General features: G+C 52.0%; 1 protein-coding gene across 1 annotated transcript in view; it reads right to left on the bottom strand.

Annotated features, from left to right (window-relative positions):
- Nucleotides 1–19031, bottom strand: part of CACNA1C (calcium voltage-gated channel subunit alpha1 C) — a 603963-nt gene that overhangs the window by 44809 nt on the left and 540123 nt on the right. Inside the window, exons 33-35 of the mRNA XM_054577199.1 lie at nucleotides 6164–6196; nucleotides 2938–3066; nucleotides 818–883 (exon numbers count right to left, since the gene is read on the bottom strand). Of these exons, the coding sequence (XP_054433174.1) occupies nucleotides 818–883; nucleotides 2938–3066; nucleotides 6164–6196 (228 nt within the window). The remainder of the gene's footprint in view (nucleotides 1–817; nucleotides 884–2937; nucleotides 3067–6163; nucleotides 6197–19031) is intronic.

The following is a 19031-nucleotide window of genomic DNA, read 5'->3' as shown; positions in this document are numbered from 1 at the left end:
TGTGGAGTGATGTGCAATAAGCAATGTGGAGCTTGGGCAAATTTAGTGCATCCTTGAAACCAGAGACCTCCTCACCCCCTCCCCAACTTTCAAAGCAATGCTTATCTTAGAAACTGCCAACTTCCCTTGAGCAATGGCAAGCTAGCTCTTTTCATCTCAGAGGGTTGGGCCTATGAACCGTGGGGTCTTTCGGCAATAAGCAAGCAGGGGAATCTTACTTAAGGAGCTGCCAAGGAAAAGCTCCTGGCTAGTGCGCAGTGTTGGTCTGGGGTGTTCTGCGGGAATCCTGAGGAGAGAGAAGCTGGAGAACTCTGGGTTTGGGGTAGGAGAAAGAGCAGCGGGCACCTATGATGAGGGGCGGCTGGAAGCGGCTGTGTGTTTGATGGGGAGAGCTTGTCTCTCTCCCTCCCTCCCTCTCCTGAATGACACTGCGTTGGGGGTAGTTCTCAGGTCTATCAAGCCTGGACAAAGGGACGGATACTGTCTGACACACCCTTCTTGCTGTTCCCTGAGAAGAGCCCATATGTCTTGAGGCCACCGCATAATTTCGGAGTGTTTTTCTGAGAGCAGACTCCAGGCCTGGGAGAATGGGGAGAGAAGTTCTCTGAGCTGTGTGTCTTGGCCATTCACCCTGCTACCTACAGAATACCATTTGGGGGGAAGTTCCAATTCCTATGATCTTTTTGGCCTCAGAAGGTGAAAGAGGAGGGAAAGGGATAGTCAGAAGCGGGGGGAAGTGAGAGGGAAGAGGGTGTCAGGGAGTATGGGGTTGGGAAAGCGGGAGACTGAGGAGTGGAGCACGGGGAGCCCCTCCTACCTGCATCCCGATCACGGCGTAGATGAAGAACAGCATCACTATCAGCAGGGCCACGTAGGGCAGGGCCTGGGAGGAAGCACAAGAGATTGCGTGAGGCGGGTGGGGACGGCTGGCAGGGCACGGCATCTGCAGCCCACGCTGCCGCCGGGCTGGGCGGGGGTGGAGGGGCGTTTCCTAGAGCCCCATGGAAGTTCCAGGCCCCTGGGGGAAGGCCTGCGTGATGGCACTGACCCCTCGTGCTACTTGGTTTTAATCACCTGAGAAGCAGCACAGTATTCAGAGAAGCAGGTCGTGGAGTAAAGAGAATAGTGTGATATTACTTAGTAAAAACAATAAAAAATGAGCAAAACATCCTCTGACAAGACACACATCTTTGTACAGCAAGGAGAGAGCTGTGGAGGACACACACCAAGGCTTCCTGGGGAGGCACCGGGGCAGGCAGGTCACGTCCTCCCTTTGCGTAGCTTTCTGTTCCACTAGTTTTACGAAAGACATCTACTAGGGAAAACTTAAGTAAAAGATAGATCATGGGCTCAAATCCTATTTCTGCCACTTTCTAGTGATGAGAGCTTGGGCATACTACTTAACCTCTCGGAAAAATGGGAAGGGTAACGATGACCTCTCAGGGCCTGTGTGGCGTTTAAATGACTTGAGGCTTACAAACGGCCTTGTGTGTTGCCTTGCAGGCAGTTAGGTTCCACACGTTTTGTTCACTCAAGAGATTATCTGCAGCTTAGACAACTGAATTTTCCAGAGCTCCTGCCACTTCTCCTGGGGAGAGGTCCATGGGCTCTGTGCTCGTGATGGGGCTCTGTGCTAGTGACGTTCAGGAGAGCCACACACGCCCACACGTGCCTGCCTAGGAACTGCCCAGCTAGGTGCCTGCACACCACTAGATGGCACTGCGAGACCACATGGACGCTCTGTCTCCTTGGCGCGCCAGCTCCGCAGGCAGGTGGGGCTCCTCACAGGCAGGGGGTCTGTTGCCCCTTCCTCGCCCAGGAAATGGTGGAGGGTGGCTGAGTATGTTGGGGGCCTACATGGCCACTCAGAGCTGTGGGACTCCAGGAGGGCACCCTCAGATGGGGCCAGCTCAGTGCTGCTCTCACCGAAATCCTCAGATTCCCATGGACTAAGCAACACTGGGGGGTGAGGCGGTGGGGAGGGAAAGCAGAGGTGGCAGGGAGGGGCCAGGACTCATCACGAAGTGAGGCCCTGTCATGGGCTTGATGAGGCCCCGGGCAGGAGGCTGTCTGCGGGGAGGTGCATGTGCCTAAGGCACCAAAACAAGCAGGTGCCTTACGGCAGTGCCTCTACCTCTGGCTGCAACTTCAGCAATAGCACAGTCGACCTGTTCCATGCCTGTCCCTGGGCCCAGACTGGCCAGGGTAGGGCACAAGGATGGGATTGTTCAGTGCTGGTGAGTCCCCTTGTCTTGGGAAGCCTGAGAACGATGCCTCCATGAGCAGGAGAAGCTGCCATCAGTGCCAGGCCAGTGACGAATTCAAGTGACCTGACAGAACTTTGCTTCTCATTAACTTCAAACCAACATAACGCTTCTCAGCGATGGCTGGGCAGAGTCACTAGCTTGCTTTTACAGTCGGAAAATGAAGGCTGAGTGAAGAGAATTAAGCCTAGTGTTGGGCAACCCTGTGCCCATTTGAGGGGACCATCGCTCATTGAGTGGCATGAAACCAGGATACGTCTGTAAGTCCATACAAACGGCAATGCTGCTGCAATGCCAGAATTGGGAGGGGCCGTGGGGTTCACGTTTTTCAAATTTGTTCCACCACAAAACCCCATTGTGCAATCAGTGCTTGCACAAAAATACATAAACGAGAGGAGAAAGCAGAGCCACTCAGCCTCGCACTGAGCTTCTGGCCTTCCCTACCTGACTTTGGGGAAATCTGGGGATCTGGAAGCACGCTTTCAAAAACCACAAACTGCATCCAACAGACTCATTTCAGAAACGAGGAAAACGAGGTGTGGACCTCCCATGTCCGCACCTCGTTTTCCTCCCCTGGCCTTGACTCCTAGAGGCTGCTTGTTCCTTGGCGGAGTCACCTCCCATCCAGGGAGTCCAGTGGAAGCTGGGGGGGTGAGAGGGCAGAGGTGGCTACCTGGAAGGACTTGATGAAGGTCCACAGCAGGGTCCGGATGCCCTCTCCACGGCTCAGCAGCTTGACCAGGCGCATGACCCGGAAGAGGCGGAAGAAGGTGATGGAGATGCGGGAATTCTCCTCTGCATTCTGGAATCCATTGGCAATAGGAGGCGGTAGTTAACACAGCAACAGAGGCAGGTGGGGCAAGAGCGGGGTGGGCCCTGCTCGAGCAACACAGCCCTTGGCTGGGACTTAGCCAGCTCAGGGCGGGGTTGGCTGCACTAGGTTCTCTCCCCCCGCCATAAATGGGAGGCAGCGCTCACCTTTTTCAGTGGACAACCCAACCCTGAGGTCTCTGCAGAGCCAAGTTGTGCCCAGGCCCCCGAACCCACATCCCTTTTCCTGTTTTCCTTTCTTTCTTAGTTGTTAAACAGCTGGTGCAACAACAGAAGATTCCAGGAGGAACTTCCATATGCCTGAAATCCAGGCTGGGAGCCAGCCCCTGAGGGTGTGCCCTGCCTTGGCTGTGCACTGAGAAAGCAGCCCGGCCTCCCTCCTGCCTGGCTTGGCTGAGGGTCCTGCATCCCAAGTGGGACCCGGTTCTCCGCAGGGTGGCTGCATAGGTTGTGGCCCCCATCCTGGACTTTGGGGTGATAGGACTGGGGGTCCTAGTGAGTGTGGTGGGCTGCCCACTGAAGGATCATGTGCACTGGCTGCTCAGGACTCACCACTTCTGTTGTGCCAACTCCTACTTTCCACAGCCCCCGCCTCAGGCGGCTTCGGGGAGTGGGGAGTGGGGTATTGCTTAGTACTGGGCGAGTGTCTGGTTTGCAGCCTTTGCCTTCACTGGGGCTCTGACGCTGTTCCCTTTCTCTTCCTCTCTGCCCTGGGGTCTCTAGGAGACACCCCTTCTCCAGGTTGCCTGAGGCCCAGAAGGAGGTGAAAAAGACAACTGGAGTGAGAGGACCAAGGGGTCCTGCTCAGGGCAGATCATCTCCTCGGGGGAGTCCTGGACGGGAGAGCAAGAGCAAGGGGAAGAAGGATGGAATCGAGGCCATAGCAAGCCGAGGTGGGACTATGGTGCTGGACCGCGGGGGGCCTGCAGGCTGAGAGGTCACCTCAGCATGCGGGACCTGGAGGGTCCTGGGGCTTGGGCACGTGCCTGGTCAGGGCTCAAGGCTCGGGGCTCAGGAAAGGCTTCTTTGTCACTGTCCACCTCCAGAACTGAGAAAAGCATGGACTGACCCTTCGACCCTCCTCCTGCCACATGGGCCAAAGACCTGGGGGTGGTCACCCCAGGCAGCTTGCTCCCCAGAGCTAGTGCAGCTCACCCAGCCCTGTCAGCATCGCACCAGGAGAGAACGGACCTTTGGGCTTCCTGTTACTGTTCCTGTCACTGCCTCCCTCTGGGTTGCTGCCGGGCCGGTGTTGGCCCTCCGCACTTCTCAATTCACATCTCTGGCTTGGTTTTTAGTCATTTTCAGGTTGGGGCCTCTCTGACACAACCCATCCCAAAAATCCCAGCAGCATGAGAGCCCCGAAGGGCTCCCACAGGCCCTTCGTCCGAACCCCGCTGACTGCCACTGACGTGGCCGGTTGCTCAAGAGGCCACTCATCTGACTCCTACTCAGGACGGGAGCCCCACGGGGTAGGTGGCAGAATTCAGAGGCCCCGCTCCTCCTGGGAGTGCTGCACAGAAACCAGCAGGCAGGGCCTCTCCAGACAGGGGAAGGGTCGCAATCTCTCTTCTACGTCCACACCAGACCTGTCTCTGATCCTCATGGGGCTCTTGTTCCCCTCAGGCAGGGCAGACTTGTGGGTGCTGGGGAAGGAAGGGCAGGCAGCCATCCTCATCTTCCCTGAGCTCTACCCTGCTGTGGATTTTGAAGTTTTTGATGCCCTTAATCTCTGCATTTCTATCACCTGTGTATCTACTTGACATTCTATTTTCTCTCCTTAAGAGAAGACTGCGTGCCCCTAGCGGAGTGTGCAGGGGAGGCTCAGTGCTCTATAACTCAGCTGTCAGTTCCACCATGTCAGGAAAGGAGAAGAGGAAGAAAGAACAAGCTTAAGCAGGGAACTTCAGCTGTGAGTATCAAGAGCTTGAGAAGCTGTGCCACAGGGGCTTCTGGATCTGATGAGTTAAAAAATAAAAATCAAGCTTCCAGGGTGAGTGCCACTCTGGGTTCAGAACCCTTCCTGGCTGCTGCAGTTTCCCACTGCTCTGGAGGGAGAATCAACACGTTTCCATTCGGGTAGGACAATTTCCTCTCATAAAACAAACGACAATGCAGTGAGGAAGCAGATCCCAGCGACCATCCCTGCGATGCGGGGAGGATCCCCAGGTCCAGCCTTCCCCGCCGCAGCCTTCCAACCAGCCCGGGGTGGGCCTGTCAGGAAACACAAGGACCCACCCAGTCTTGTCTCGTTTGCTGACGCGGGGCTCAGGGAATTATCTTGATCACTAAATGTGTGACAACAGCCTTTGGGAGGCCGCTCCGAGAAGACCTCAAGGTCACACCAAGCGGCATTGTTACCACTTGAGCTGAAGTAAATCAGAGACCCCTACATTAAGAGTGGTTCAATCAAACAATCAAGTTTTTCTGCTTGCAGCCTGCAGCAGAAAAGTGGGTATAGTCTAATTTTAATGAACTCAGGAATTTAGAAATATTCACAGGTAACATTTCTGGAGTGACTGGAAATTCAACCATACTCTCAGTAACAAATCCCAGCTTAAACCTTTTGCTGTGGCCTTCAACTCTGAGCACAAGGGAGGCCAGTCTACATAGACACTTGATGAAGGAAGAAGTCCCCATCTGCCTTGGCGCCTTCTGTTAGAGCACCACCCACTTGCCCCTGCAGGCCTTACCATGGCTCTCATAGGTGCCCTGTGTAAATTTCCCACTCAGGTTATGGTTAGAGTCTTAGCCAGTAGAGTCCCCAGGATGCTGAACAGGAAATTTCCCTTGGGTCCAGTTCTCTCCCAGTGGCTCATTAGATAGTTAAGATCACAGTGAATTATCACCCGAAGGAAAGCTCAGGGAAGGGAAGGAACACCATCATACAGACAGCACGTCATAGCTCACACGAGACCAGGCAGGGAAAATGCAAGACAGACGCGGTGGCCACATGCAACAGGAGCCAGTTTGGGCTCTCGAGACTCTTGAGAGTCAGGTGCGTAAGAGTGGGGGATGTTAGAGGAGGTCACAGAAGTTCAGAGCATGGTCTGGAGGGTTGGTCTTACCATAAAGGGAGGGCATTGGGAATGTTCAGCTGGCTTTAAAGAAAGGCAGATAGAGATAAGCTGTAATGAGTCTTCAAAGAAGATGTCGGTATTCTAGGTCTTGGCTAACACAGGAGCAACACAATGGCAGGAGAGGGCAAAAGGAAACAGTGACAGAAATACAAAACCATAGGCCAGGCAGGTTCTGCGCCCTGAGTGTGGGCTCTGCACAGCTGGGCTCACATCTGCCAAGGAACCATCTCTGGCCCCCAATTAAATAATTCACACCCATTATTCATGAGCTCTTCTGAACTTTGGGGGTGGAGGTACTTTTTGTTTTTAAAAGTCTGCCATGTGTTTTAAGATAACCTTTGAGGGCTTGCACTTAATATTCACTCTAGCTTTACCCCAGCATGGCCAGCTGAAGGAGCTCCCAGGCAATGACCCCTCAGGTTTGGAGGAAGCTGAGTTTTAATTCTCACTGAGGAGGTTCTAAAGGGGTAGCCCTCAACTCCCTCTGGAGCAGAGGTTAGTCCTCAAGTTGAAGGTCAGATGGGAAGCAGTCCTGCTTAGCTACTAGTCTTCAGAAGGTGTGGCCATAGCATGAAACCTGAGTGTGGGATGTTTTTTTAAATCTGAAAGCTCTGCACACAATTTAAGATATGATTGTTCTTGTGGGTTCGACTGCTGAGCTCATTTGGGCGCAGGCGCTGCTGAAAATGGCCACAGGTGAATGTGCCCACCCCCTCCCCAGGTCCGTGGGCCTGCATCCGGAAGGTGCCCCTATTCTTTGGGCCCCGGCACATAGAGCTAAGCCCCTGACTGATCCTGACCTTCTGAGCTGTTAACTCTTTCTAGAAGGTCATACTTTGCTTTTACCCTCCACTTTTAGATGGTTGCTCTTATGTTTCTGTTTTTAAGGTACAAAGAAATGCTGTAATGGGATTTTTGGAAGGACAGAAATGTGCACTAGACATTTGTTTGCAGACTTAAAATATTCCTTTGGCAAAAAATTTCTCAGCAAATTCCTTTTTTGGGGGGAAGGGTGGAGATACAGGGTGGGGCAAGGGAAGGAAAGGGAAGGGACGCTCTCCAGTCATTTACGGAACACAGCCCAGATCTCCATTCCTGTTTCTTGAGGAACACGAGCTGCCAGGTCACAGGCCCGGAGGATGGGCTCACTGGAATTTGACTAGCAGGCTGTGATGAAACATGGATGGACACACACACACACACACACACACACACACACACACGCGCGCGCGCGCGGAAGGTAACTTCAGGATAGCCAAGTGCCTGCGCTCCTGTGCTCATGGGCAAGGAGCTCTGTGGCTTCTGAGGCTTCAGGGAGGGAGTGTGCGGGCCAGAGAGAGGGCAAACTGCACTACACACTATGCCCAGGCATTAGGCCTGGTTCCACCCTGAGAGCTCCCAAAGCTCCCCCGCTTTACTGCGGACAACCCCGGGCAAATGCTTGAAGCTCTTCTGGGTCAATCCCATCCCAAACAGGACCCGACCAAAGTCAGTTAGAGAACTCACCTGAGTCACCTGGTCCAACCGAATTACCACCCTACCACTGAAAAATGTAAACTATTTGTTTTATTTTATTTTACCTCTTAAACAGTTAGGATCCTTCATTTGGGATTTTTAAATGTCTTTTTCTTGTTGATTTTTAGCCTTTTATAGCTCCTATTACAGATCTCATCTATTTAAGTCATATTTTAGTTAAGTCATATTTTAGTTCAAAATTTAGCTTTAGGTCTGTTCTAAGCACCTTAATCATATCTTATTATTTTAATAATATGTGTTAACTTAAGAATCCTCATGATACAGCTCTGTAACAGGGGACAGGAAGCAGTCAGGAGGAGCAGCAGTGAGTGGGAGGCCGGCGGCTCTGGGGTCCCCGTGCTGGGTCCCCAGCCCCGGTAATGACAGCGCTCCAGAGACTCTCACTGTGGGAGAATCAGGAGACTCGCAGGTTCAGTTTTTTCTCAGACTTCAAGCTATGTTTGCAGAGGGCACGTCAGCTTGCTAGGCAGTGTCAACCTCTCACACACGCCTGTCCTGTGTGAGGAGCTATCTTTACAAAATCCATGGTCTCAAAAATCACTAACTGCTTGTAATAGAATCAGAAAGCAAACGCAGAATGATTTCTGAGTGGAACCCTTAGGGAGACGCCTAGCACACAGCCCCTGCTCTCAAGAACCCACGGTTCACTGACACACTGCCAGTCGCCGGCGGACATTCCTACATGACCAGGTGTCATTGTTCTCATCTTTGGTCCCCTTGCCCAGCTGCGATGGAACCCCCCGGTGAGCTAGAAGGGGAGACTGCACCAGTTGGACTTGGGCACCTGCACTTTTATCCCAGAGACATGTTTGTGTTGTTGGCTACCCTCTGTGACTCCCTAGGACCTCTCGAAAAACCACCTGGCCTCAGCTACATTCAGAAGTAGTTGGCCTGGAGCACTTGTGTCATCCATCGCTGACCCTTTTCTAGATTTGCCACCAGTTGCTCCAAGTCAGCTGATAGTTTCTCCATCCACAGTATTCCTGGGGAAGGGGCATGGCAGGACTCCCTGAAGACTTATGCCCCCTGAGTCTGGAGACCCGACCTGCACTTCCCTTTCCTTGAAGCCAACAGAGCTGCCTACCGACCCCGAACATTCTGGCTGAGCTTTAACACTGTGCTGGATCCACTAATGGCGGGTGTGGAGTGAATTTTTGAGCAACCAATTCTTTCATCTTTGTTTTCTAATGATCAGGTAACTTTCAAGGGGTTAAAGATATTGGGTCAATTAACTTAATTTGTTCATGCAATTTGTGTCAATGAAAGAAGGTGATTACTCTGTATGTGAGACAGAGGTGGAACATTTTTAGGAAGAGTCCTGGCTAGTGTTTCCAGCTAACAGGCTCAGAGCAAATAGAAAGGAAAGGCCAATTAACTTACGGCAACATACTTATGTAGATTAACCTGGTTTGGTATAACTGTCAAGGATGATGGGAGTGGCACTGGGCAGCTGGTAAGAGACAGTTCTCTGAGTGAAGTTCAGGACCAAATTGGAAGTATCACCTCAGGGGATGAGTCTTGGCTTCTGGAATATACTCACTGTTCTTGTTGACTGGGGTGCTATCTTTAGACCACACATAGGGTGCTCAGGGAAACTCGGGGAATACAGGAGGCGGGAAGAGACAGGTTTCTCCTCGATGGAGGGATTTCCCAAGATGACGGACACGATGGTCAGTGGAATGTGTTTCCCAGTTGTTAACATTACCTTGACCCACTGGAAAACTAAAAGCTCTTAACCATATGAAAAGGGACTTCCCCTTTCCTTCTTTTTTTTTTTTTTCCTTTCACAGCCAGGAGGTGAAGATTACTGGGGATTTTAGGGGCTAGGGAGTAGATGCCTAGGCTGAAATATCCAACCAAGTTGTCTTCCAGAATGTTCTCTTGAGATCAGTTGCTTAGAGACCATTTTGAAGAGCTCATAAGCCTCTGCTGCACCCTCCTGGACACGCTGACTTTGAAAGGTGCAGGTTACCTCTGACCAGGGAAATCTGGCTCTTGGCTGAGTCAGGAACAGGACCCACAAATAGGCTGCCCAGTTCCAATGGCTGCTATTGAGGCAATGGCTGTAATATAATGGTTACTGAAATCCCTCATCCCTCTGAAATATGAGTCAAAAGCCTTGTCCTGGGAGCATGCAAGTCTTTTAGTGGCTACCCTGCTTTAGATCCTTGTTTTTCTTTGTTTAATCTTTTGCCTAAGACTTAGGGCGTGGGTGTGATATAAATTCTATTCCAAACCACCTGAAGGTCAGGTTCCAGCTGGCACTGCTTCCACCCCCACCCTGCCCAAAGCTCTGCTTCTCTGCTTGTGCTGTCTCTACTGTCATCTCAATGTGATCTGCAAGACAGGACGGCTGGCTCAGTTGTGAGAGCTCCATGGTGTGGTGGAAGGCTGAGGTGTTGGGGCTTTGTTGGTGAGACCCCAGTTAATCGGGGGTGGGAGGACAATGATCAGCCTGGTACACACAGAGAAAGCTGGGAATGGCAGGAGCCAGGGTCTTCTAGAAGACATGTGACACCACCTTCATGGCCTCTATCTCCTCTTTCAATCAGGAGAAAAGAACACCAAGGAACTAGCGTGGCCTACAGATGTAACAGGGTAGGGAGATGCTGCATCTTAAAGCTAACAGATATTGCAGCAGAGAAAGGCATTTTCAGCAGGCCAAAGCAAAATATTAAAATATTTAAACTGCAACCTTCGAAAGTTGAATTCAGAGCTTCTTTGCGAAGAGAGACACAAAGTTTAAATAAGCACAGGTCAACTGGGATATAGAGAAGTTGAGGGTGCGTGTCAATGGCTTTTAGATATAAGGGCAAATGAAGAAAAGATGGGCCGTTGGAAGTCATTCTTAAGCAGAATTACCATTTTGGTGTGGAATGAATGGAGACGTAAGTGGATCTGTGGAGGAGGAGGAGTAAGAGGAGGAAGACGGGGGATGAGAGGGACAAAAACACTGGACAGAAAAGGGCAGGGAACAAATGAAAAGAAGCCCAAAGACAGCAAGGTGGAGAGTGGAAAGAGCAGCGCCCCCACCCCACGTCCACCACGTGGAAAACCCCCTAGCTGGCATCTGTCTCTCCAAGGAAAAATTCTAGCCAGAAGCAGATGAGCCCTCTTGAATCATGCGGCTACATGAACCCAGATGAACTGCCCTTTCAGAGCGTCCCCTGAGGGGAGCGTGGCCTCAAGGGGGCTGGAGGAGCGGTATAGAGCACGCTCCTCCCGTCTCTGTGGGCTGCATTGCGGAGGGTGGAGTGGCCATCCGCCTGTAGTATTAGCTGCCTGGTGGCCAGCTCACGTGGCTGGAAGCAGCTTAAGCTGCAGGAGTCATTGTGTTGTTCACCTGCAGCCTGATGTCTCCCCAGGTGCTGTTACCTGCCAGATACTCACGCTAAACAAGACTGATGACCACGTCGCCAGGGTGGTTTTATTTTCCCTTGGGAAGAACAGTCGGTGTCAAACAAACAGAAAAACCCCATAAAGAATAAATGGATGAAATCAGCTGTCAGCAGCGCTATCGACATGAAAGATTTCCGAGAGAGAGCGAGAGGGCAAACAAAAAGACAGGGAACAGGAGTTAGGACAGAGAGAAACAGAGATTCAAAAAGGAAACAAATGAAAGAAAGCAGGGTGGGGCACAGACCTAAAGAGTAAATGGGAATGCTTTCTGGGGCACTTGTGGGTGTTTCTGAGCCTGCCTGAGGGGTAGCTGTCTCACCCTCTCTACTAGGTCATGGAATAATCCCGGTCCCTTTGCTTTAGAAGCTTTCTGGCAAACACAGCAGCCAGAGCTTGTTCAGCCTTTGAGAATTAAAGTAGCGGACACTGGCTAGACCCAGATGGCTCTCTGGTCAAACCAAGGAGAGTGTTGTGACAGCTTCCTTCCACCCTTCTATTTTAGGTGAAAGGAGAAGGTTGTATATGGATAGCAAAGAGGAGAATAAAGAAGGAAAGGAAAGAAAATTAGAGGCAGACAAAAGCAAAGGCACAGGGAAAGGCGAGCCTTGATGGGCCATAACGTGCACGTGATCCAACACAGCTGAATTAAGAACTCAGATGAGGATGTCCACAGAAAATCAGGTTTCCACAAGCCTTTCAGGTCAAGCCTGCAGGACACGTCTCAAGGTACGAGCTTCGGGAGAACCTGCTTGCAGGGGGCTGCTGTATCAGGCCTGTCCATTCTACCACATCTGACCTCACGGTGCCCCTTTGTCTCCGCCCACACAGTGACCCTCACCCTTCAGAGAGGCCTGCGGGCCGTTAAAATGGCCCTTCCATGTCCAGTTGGACTGCCGTGTGCTAGCTCCTTGCTGGGGATGAATGGTACTCTGCTACATCTCTTGAGGGCCAGCTTTATTTCCAAGCAGAGGAGAACACTGCCTGTGTAAAACTGGAAGCTGGGGAGTATCTTTCTCATTCGGGGGTCATGTTCCTGAAAGTCTTACCTTAGACACACTAGAGAGTCAATCTGTAGATTGAGCATTATTACCCTTTCTTCTTTCAAGGTAACATTTCTTTAGGGAAGGGTAGCTGATTGAATCACTACACCTTAGTATGAATTAGTGCATTGGAAACAGGACACCTTGGTCGCGTTCGTTTTGCTGTGGGGACGGAACTGAAGAAGCCGATAGGGAACGCCATGAGCCACAGAAGGAGGAGTCTGCCCTGACCGCTGCGGCTCAGCGGGCTGGGCATCGTGGGTAGTGGGCTCAGTCCCGCCTGGGATGCACATGAGAGGCAACCGATCAATGTTTCTCTCCCTCTTTCTTCCTCCCTTCCCCTCTCTCTAAAAATAAATACATAAAATTTTTTTAAAAAGGGAGGAGGGATCCAGCAAAGAGAAATGGGAGCACAGGGAGAGTCCGAGGGTCAAGTCTGCCCTACCCAGTTTGGCCTGACACCACCAATCTTACTTTAATTTACCTTAGAATCAGCCCAGGCTACACTGACCATTGTCATTTAGACAATGTCTGGCAATGCCACCATTTGAGCCCCCTGCACTGGTCATGCAGGATGGAGAGTGAGGCCAGATTCTGACTTGGCCTTGCTGCTAAAGAGCTGTGACTATGAGTAAGTTGTCCCCTGCCTCTGTCACCAGGGCCCTTGTCTGTAAAACTGGCGTTCCTGGGCTGTGACCCAGAAGGTGCTCAGTGTGTTCCTGTGGGAGCAATGGGATGGGTTTGGGCTAGATGGTCTCCAGAGTTGCGTCCACTCTAACATCTTTGGATGAATCTACTTTCTGCCTTTACCCTTCATCACAGCTCTTGGTGGGGGCACTCAGCCTTGCCTTTCTTGTGCTGTCCTGGTCCCTCTCTGCTATGGCAGGGACAGGAAGAGGCAGACCAAGAGAGCCAGGCGGAGGGCCCTGGAGGCCTCACGGGTTGACACAGGGAGGGAGGGCTGGAGCGCCCCGGCGGAGCTCTCTCTGACTCAGCCCTGAGGGCAGATGTGCAGCAAACACTCTGTGACTCACAATGACTGCTTTTCCTGTCATTCCAGGCGCCGGAGCCAGAGCAGGAGCCAAACTTGCTTTATTATTTCTATGGGAAGCCAGTAAGGGACAGTTATTTAGAAGCTGTGCCTGTGAGTCTGTGGTGGAAAGGTACCACTGGCATCAGGAGCCGGGGTTAGGAGGCTTTGGGGCCAGCACGTGGAGGCCTCCACGGGCCGCTGCTGGCCACTCCCTGAAGCTGAGCCCCATCCCCCTCTTGACCGTGCTCTCCCTCTCTTGTCCGCCCCCCCCACCCCCTATCACCTGTTTTCCTCTCAAGTTCCAGATGTCAGGTGGGCCTGCTTTACACCTGCTTTTCCCTTTTCTTTACCGCCCCATTAACTGGGCGCATGACCCCAGGGTGCGCACTGCTTTTTGGTCTGAGCATTTCCAGGGCAGCCTGGGCTCCCTTGGTCGGCGCTGGTGGCCTTGGCTGACGTAGAGAGGCCAGGCCCCAGACCACATTTCTGGGAGTGCACTGAAGGTGGTCTCGTGAGTGGCAGGGGCCCTTCAGTGATGCCATTCCCAGGCCGGCCTGGCCCAGAGAGGCAGCCGCTGGACTCTGTGGGAACACAAGACTCAATTCTCCCACAGAAATAGATTTGAATCCCAGTCTTGCCAGCCATCGGCTATAGGCAAACTGTTCATCCTGCATAGGTCTTGGTTTCCTCCTGCAGGCAATAAGCACTCTGCGGTGCTGACCTGGCCATCGTGTGTGAGGTCCTAGTAGGATGCCTGATACATCAAAGAGCAGCCCTCATTTTCCTCTTCCCCTCCTCCCTTTCCTGCTCCCTACCCCACCTTGCGCTCAGATCACAGCCAGAGCCATTGTTACTTTATTTTCCTGCTCTGGCCACGTCAGTGGACTGGCGCCTTGGCTCCTAAGCAAATGCTCCAGATTTTCCTCCCTCTGAACCTTCCCCAGGAGCTCTCCATGCCTCACACCATCTCGGTCCTATTCCTCAACCTGAAGGTCCCTCTGGGGCCTTCTCTTGGGAGGATTTCCGTAGGAGCCATCCCACAGCCTGGGGAGCTTTATGAAAGGAACTCTGCCTTAGGCCTGGAGTCTGCTGCACAACCAGAAAACGCCCCATTCAGAACCAAGGAGTGATGGAGTCGCAAAGGCCTTCTGAGGCCATCTCCGCCTGCCCCCCAACCCCATCTGCATTGAAGGAAGTTGAGGACCACAGAATGGGGTTATTTGCTCTAAGTCACATGGCTTAGTAGTGCCAGAGCTGGAAACGGAACACAGGCTTCTTAATTTACAATTTGGGAATATTTCTCTGTATATGTAATGCATGAATCCAGGCCTCTCAGCATGTGTATTGTGCAATCGACTTTAAAATACAGAATGATAAAGAAGAGTGTTGGGAAAGGCTGTTGACCAGACACCCAAATTGATTCCAACTTGGGATGTTAGGGAGCAGTTTCTGGTGCTACGGGAAAGCCATGAACAATCACAGGGTTATGTCTCTGGATTTTCTCTCTGAAAAATATAATTTCAAACTCAAGAAATAAAGGAAGACCAGAAGGCTTCCTTAGAGTGACCAGAGGCCGCACTTTGTTGTCCCAGAGGACACAGAGGAGGGGAAGCCCTGACGGAGAACTAGGTAATGCCTCACGGAGGAGGAGGGCAGTGGAAGCAGAATGCAGCTCAGCTATGGTGGGGCCTTAGGAGCGCCCTCTAGTTCCATTGACAGTGGTTCAGAGGCGTCTCCCAGGGGGAACAGAAACTGAACCACGGGCTGGCTCTGAGCACAAAGGGTCCCCCCGCTTCCTGCTGGGGTCCCTGCCCTGCTCAGTCTCCAGCTCTCTCCTCTCTTTCTTTTCCCACGTGGAGCTCTTCACCACTGTCATGGCTTTGGATGTCATCTATAGGTTGACAACTCCATGCCCCAACCTCAGTCTGTGTGCCAACTGCCTACCTGCCACCGCTCCTGGGAAGTGAAATAGGCACGGCCCAGCGGAGCTCCTCACACAAACCTGCTCCACCTCCTGTCTTTCCGGGTTCGCACCAGCTCCACCCTCCCAGGCGTAGGCCCAAACCTCATAGGCATCCTGGGGGCCTCTTCCTCCTGCTCCCATATCCAGTCGGTCAGGAGGTACTGTTAGTTCTGTTTTCAAAACTGAAAATCTGACCATTTTCACCATTTCTATTGATGCTGCTTTGTTGCAGCTACCATCCCCGACCGCCTGGTTACCACATCCACTTTCTACGTGCTGTTCTCGTTTCCACCCTGACTCCTACACACAGCGAAGCCGTCCTTGGGAAATTAAGGCAGGTTGTGGGCCATCTCTTCTCAAAGGCACTGGTGTCTCCCCTTCTTGCTCAGCATAAAAGCCAAAACCTGGTCCCCTTCTCTGATCCCCTCCCTGCTCCTCCTCGCCTGCTCCTCCTGCCCGAGAAGCTGCCCTCCCAGCGTCTGCAAGGGGAATTCCTCACTACTGTCTTATTTGAAACAGCATCTTCCTTTGCTGCTCCTTAGCACCTCTGATTCCCCCTTCCTTGACACTATTCCTTTTCCAAAGTGCTTAGCGGTTTTTCACACAGCGTATGATTGCCTTTTCTGTGCCCATTGTATCACTTACTGTCTTGTTATTCCCCCGGCCCCAGAAAGCCAGCTCATGAGGAAGGGCTTTTGTTCTGTGAACTGATGACTTTCAGGTGCCTAAAATCATAGCTGGCACACAGGAAGGGAGACGATACACATGGTGGAATGAATGAATGATGGTTCCTGGGGTGGGTGGGGTATCCACTTCCCAGAGGCAGAAGTGCCATAGCCTGGTAAAGGCAAGGGGGGAAGAGGTGTTTAAGGGGGGTGCGTTTAAATGTGAAGAACATTGGGAGGGCAGTTCGGATGAATAGGGCAATTAGGTGAGGGCAATGAGAGTTGATTTCTGCAGGCTTAAAAGAGTCAAAGGTGATGAGTTACAGGGGAAAGGCCTTCATGGATTCTTCTGAGGCTAAAAGGATAGATTCCTGCCAAACAGAACATAGGTGTGGGAAGCAATATCATGGGAGGACAGTAAGACTAGAGGATTCTGGGAAGACCTGGAGTGGCACCCAAGGAAAACTTCCTGGAGCTGTAAGCTTGCTCACACCAGGAAGTGTCCAGACCCATAAACTGCCAGTGGCCTGCGGGCAGAACCATACAGGCAGATGGACCTACCTCTCAGGCTAATTTGTCATCCCCAATGTTGGCTGCTATCCAAGTGCAGGGTTACACCAGAACTGTGCTTGCGGAACAGGCCTATTGAGGCCAGGGTTATGGGCGGTGGTCAGTAACCTGTGCTTGCTTTGTGCTGGTCATACCTATTGACCATCTCCAAGAGTCTAATCATATGGGAAACAAGGGCTCAGTGTCTCTGGGTAGTCAGTTATAATGAAATATAATTGGCTAGAGACTAGGCCCTCCCAGCTATTCTAGCAGGGATTGTGGGGGAAAAGTCATTTTCTTGGGTACCACAGTCTCTCCCATTCAAGAGCCCTTTAAAAGTTTACATAGAGTTTTAAAATAGATGCTCTTATTTGAGCTTCCAAACACAGTGCTGTAAATATCATCACATTCCTTTGACAGATGAGGAAACTAAGTCTCATTTAACAGGAAGAAGCAGCAAGACTCAGCAACTTGCCAGCCTTGACTTCATGTCCAGCCCTCTCTTCCTCTCCGACGCCATCTTCCTGCCTTGGAGGATGCTACATTTGTTCCTCTGGCTCACAGGCCATTCATTGTGGGGAGGGAAATGAGGGCTGGGTTTCCGGACGCCTCCCCTCGCTGCCCATCATACACATTGTTCCCATCTAATCTGCGTGACTTTCCACCAGCCCCTCAACCTAGAGGAGTGACGGGCACCTCACTGTGGGGAAGAGGAGGCTGGGGGTGTTACAGGTGCATCAGAACTCCAAGGGAGGGCTGATAAGTCATTTTTTTTTGTTTGGAATATATAAAAACTTATGGTACTTTTAAATATAAATTACAGAATGTAAGGGCTGAACAAATCCTGGCTGGTGGAAGTACAGAAAGGGGGACATGGGAGATGTCTGTGCTTATTGAAGGGCACTGTAGGTTAGAGAGAGAGGAGCTGTGGCCCAGGGCCAAGCGAAGTGCGTGGGCCCGTCGGGAGGCCGGGGCTCCCACGGTGCGGCTGCGGAGGGCCTTAGTCTCTCCACCAGCATCGTTAACATCAGCAAACTGGGGATGATATTTCTTGCCTGTCAAACTCACAGAGTTGTTCAGAGCTACATGATATGAATGCAAGGGTGAATCCTCAATAGAAAACCGGGTACAAGTGGGTCTGCGTGATGGCGCCACGCTCCTCCCCTGTCCTGCACCCTCCCTCTCTACTCCCAACATAGCCACTTTTTCTGTAGAAGCTGTACACCCTAAAAAGTTTCTTTGTCTTTGTTTCGCTTTTAAAAGCACTTAACAGGTCGGGGGGGAAATGGCATGCTGAGTGTTGATGTGGGCCTTGCCAACAGTGAGAACCCCAGGGGAACCCCAGGGGAACCGCAGGATGGCAGTGGGTCCCCTCTGCACGCAGGGGAACAGCTTGCTGTCGCCTTCCTGCATTTTCCTGCTGTCTATCAGGCTCTGAGTTCCTGGCACAGGTTTTATAAGGACCTACACTGCTGTCTGAAAAACTACAGCCTCAGAGGGCAGGGCCCACTGCTGCTCCCTCTTCCCTGGTCCTCTCCCCGCGTGTGCCCTCGCTTCAGAGCCTGGCACGGTGCCAGCTCCAAGCACAGACGCTTGGGCTTTCACATACACACATACAGCTCACGGACCTGAATGGCACCTGAGATGCAATTTAGGGCTCATCCAGCCTGCAAAACCAGGAGGGGGCTCAGGAATGGTGGGGTGGGGTGTGAGGGGAGAGAGGCACATAGCAGGTATAGGAAGACTGATTTAAAAAAAAAAATAATCTGCCATTTACTAGAAGAGGTCAAGGGCAAGTGTACACGCATACACACACACACACATACACACATACACACACACACACACACACACACACACACACGCCCATGAGCCCGGGGGACCTGGGGGACAGGGGCAACCGAATCTGGAGCTACAGGGTGAGCTGCGAGGGTGCGAGAGGCTGAGGGAGGGTATGGGGAGCGTGACAGCCCCCTCCAATGCCCATCTGCTGGGAGGGGAGCAGACAGGGGCTTTTAATCAGGGGAATTAGGCGGATAAAATAACGTGTCAATTCAACTAATTGGGAGCAAAATATGGAGTGGAGAGGGGACAGTGGGATCAGTGGGGACATGGTGGCAGTTGGTAGGGTAGATTCAAACATCTTTGATCAAAACTGTACAGAGTCTGCTCCATGCTGTTATTCATGGTTCAGTGCTTCAAAGGTTTGTGCAAACATTACCAAGTCTCTTAATCAAGGAAAAATTATGACAAAAAAATTAGCACATGTTGAAGACTAACTGCAGAGGGCTTGCCTATAGATAAAGAGAGAAGGTTTAAACATGCCAGGTAACATAAAGACATGTGCAGGAACTGATAGGAACTGTATAGGAGGAGGCAGCTCTTAGGGGAAGGCTGGCCTTGGAACAGAGGGCAGGGGCTGGGGTTCTGCCTGAGGCCAGGGAGCCAGGGAGCAAGGGTGCCAGGGCAGGGCGGGAGGGGGGTGGGAGCGGGAGAGAACCAGGAGGTGCAAGAGTCAGTTCTCTGCGTGGGAGGGAGGTGCTGCTGCCCCAGCAAGAGGGAGAAAAGACCTCAGAAGAGCTCTCTCTCAGTGGGCCACCCAGCCACCTAGCTCTCTGGCCACTCCAGAGAACAGGAGTGAAAGCAGGACTCTGAACACAACGGGTTCTCT

The sequence above is a fragment of the Pteronotus mesoamericanus genome, unplaced genomic scaffold (genome assembly GCF_021234165.1).
Source record: "Pteronotus mesoamericanus isolate MK-2021 breed Mesoamerican mustached bat unplaced genomic scaffold, CSHL_Meso_final contig_41, whole genome shotgun sequence".
In the NCBI taxonomy this organism is placed as follows: domain Eukaryota; kingdom Metazoa; phylum Chordata; class Mammalia; order Chiroptera; family Mormoopidae; genus Pteronotus; species Pteronotus mesoamericanus.
This window is presented reverse-complemented; position numbering and strand designations above follow the sequence as displayed.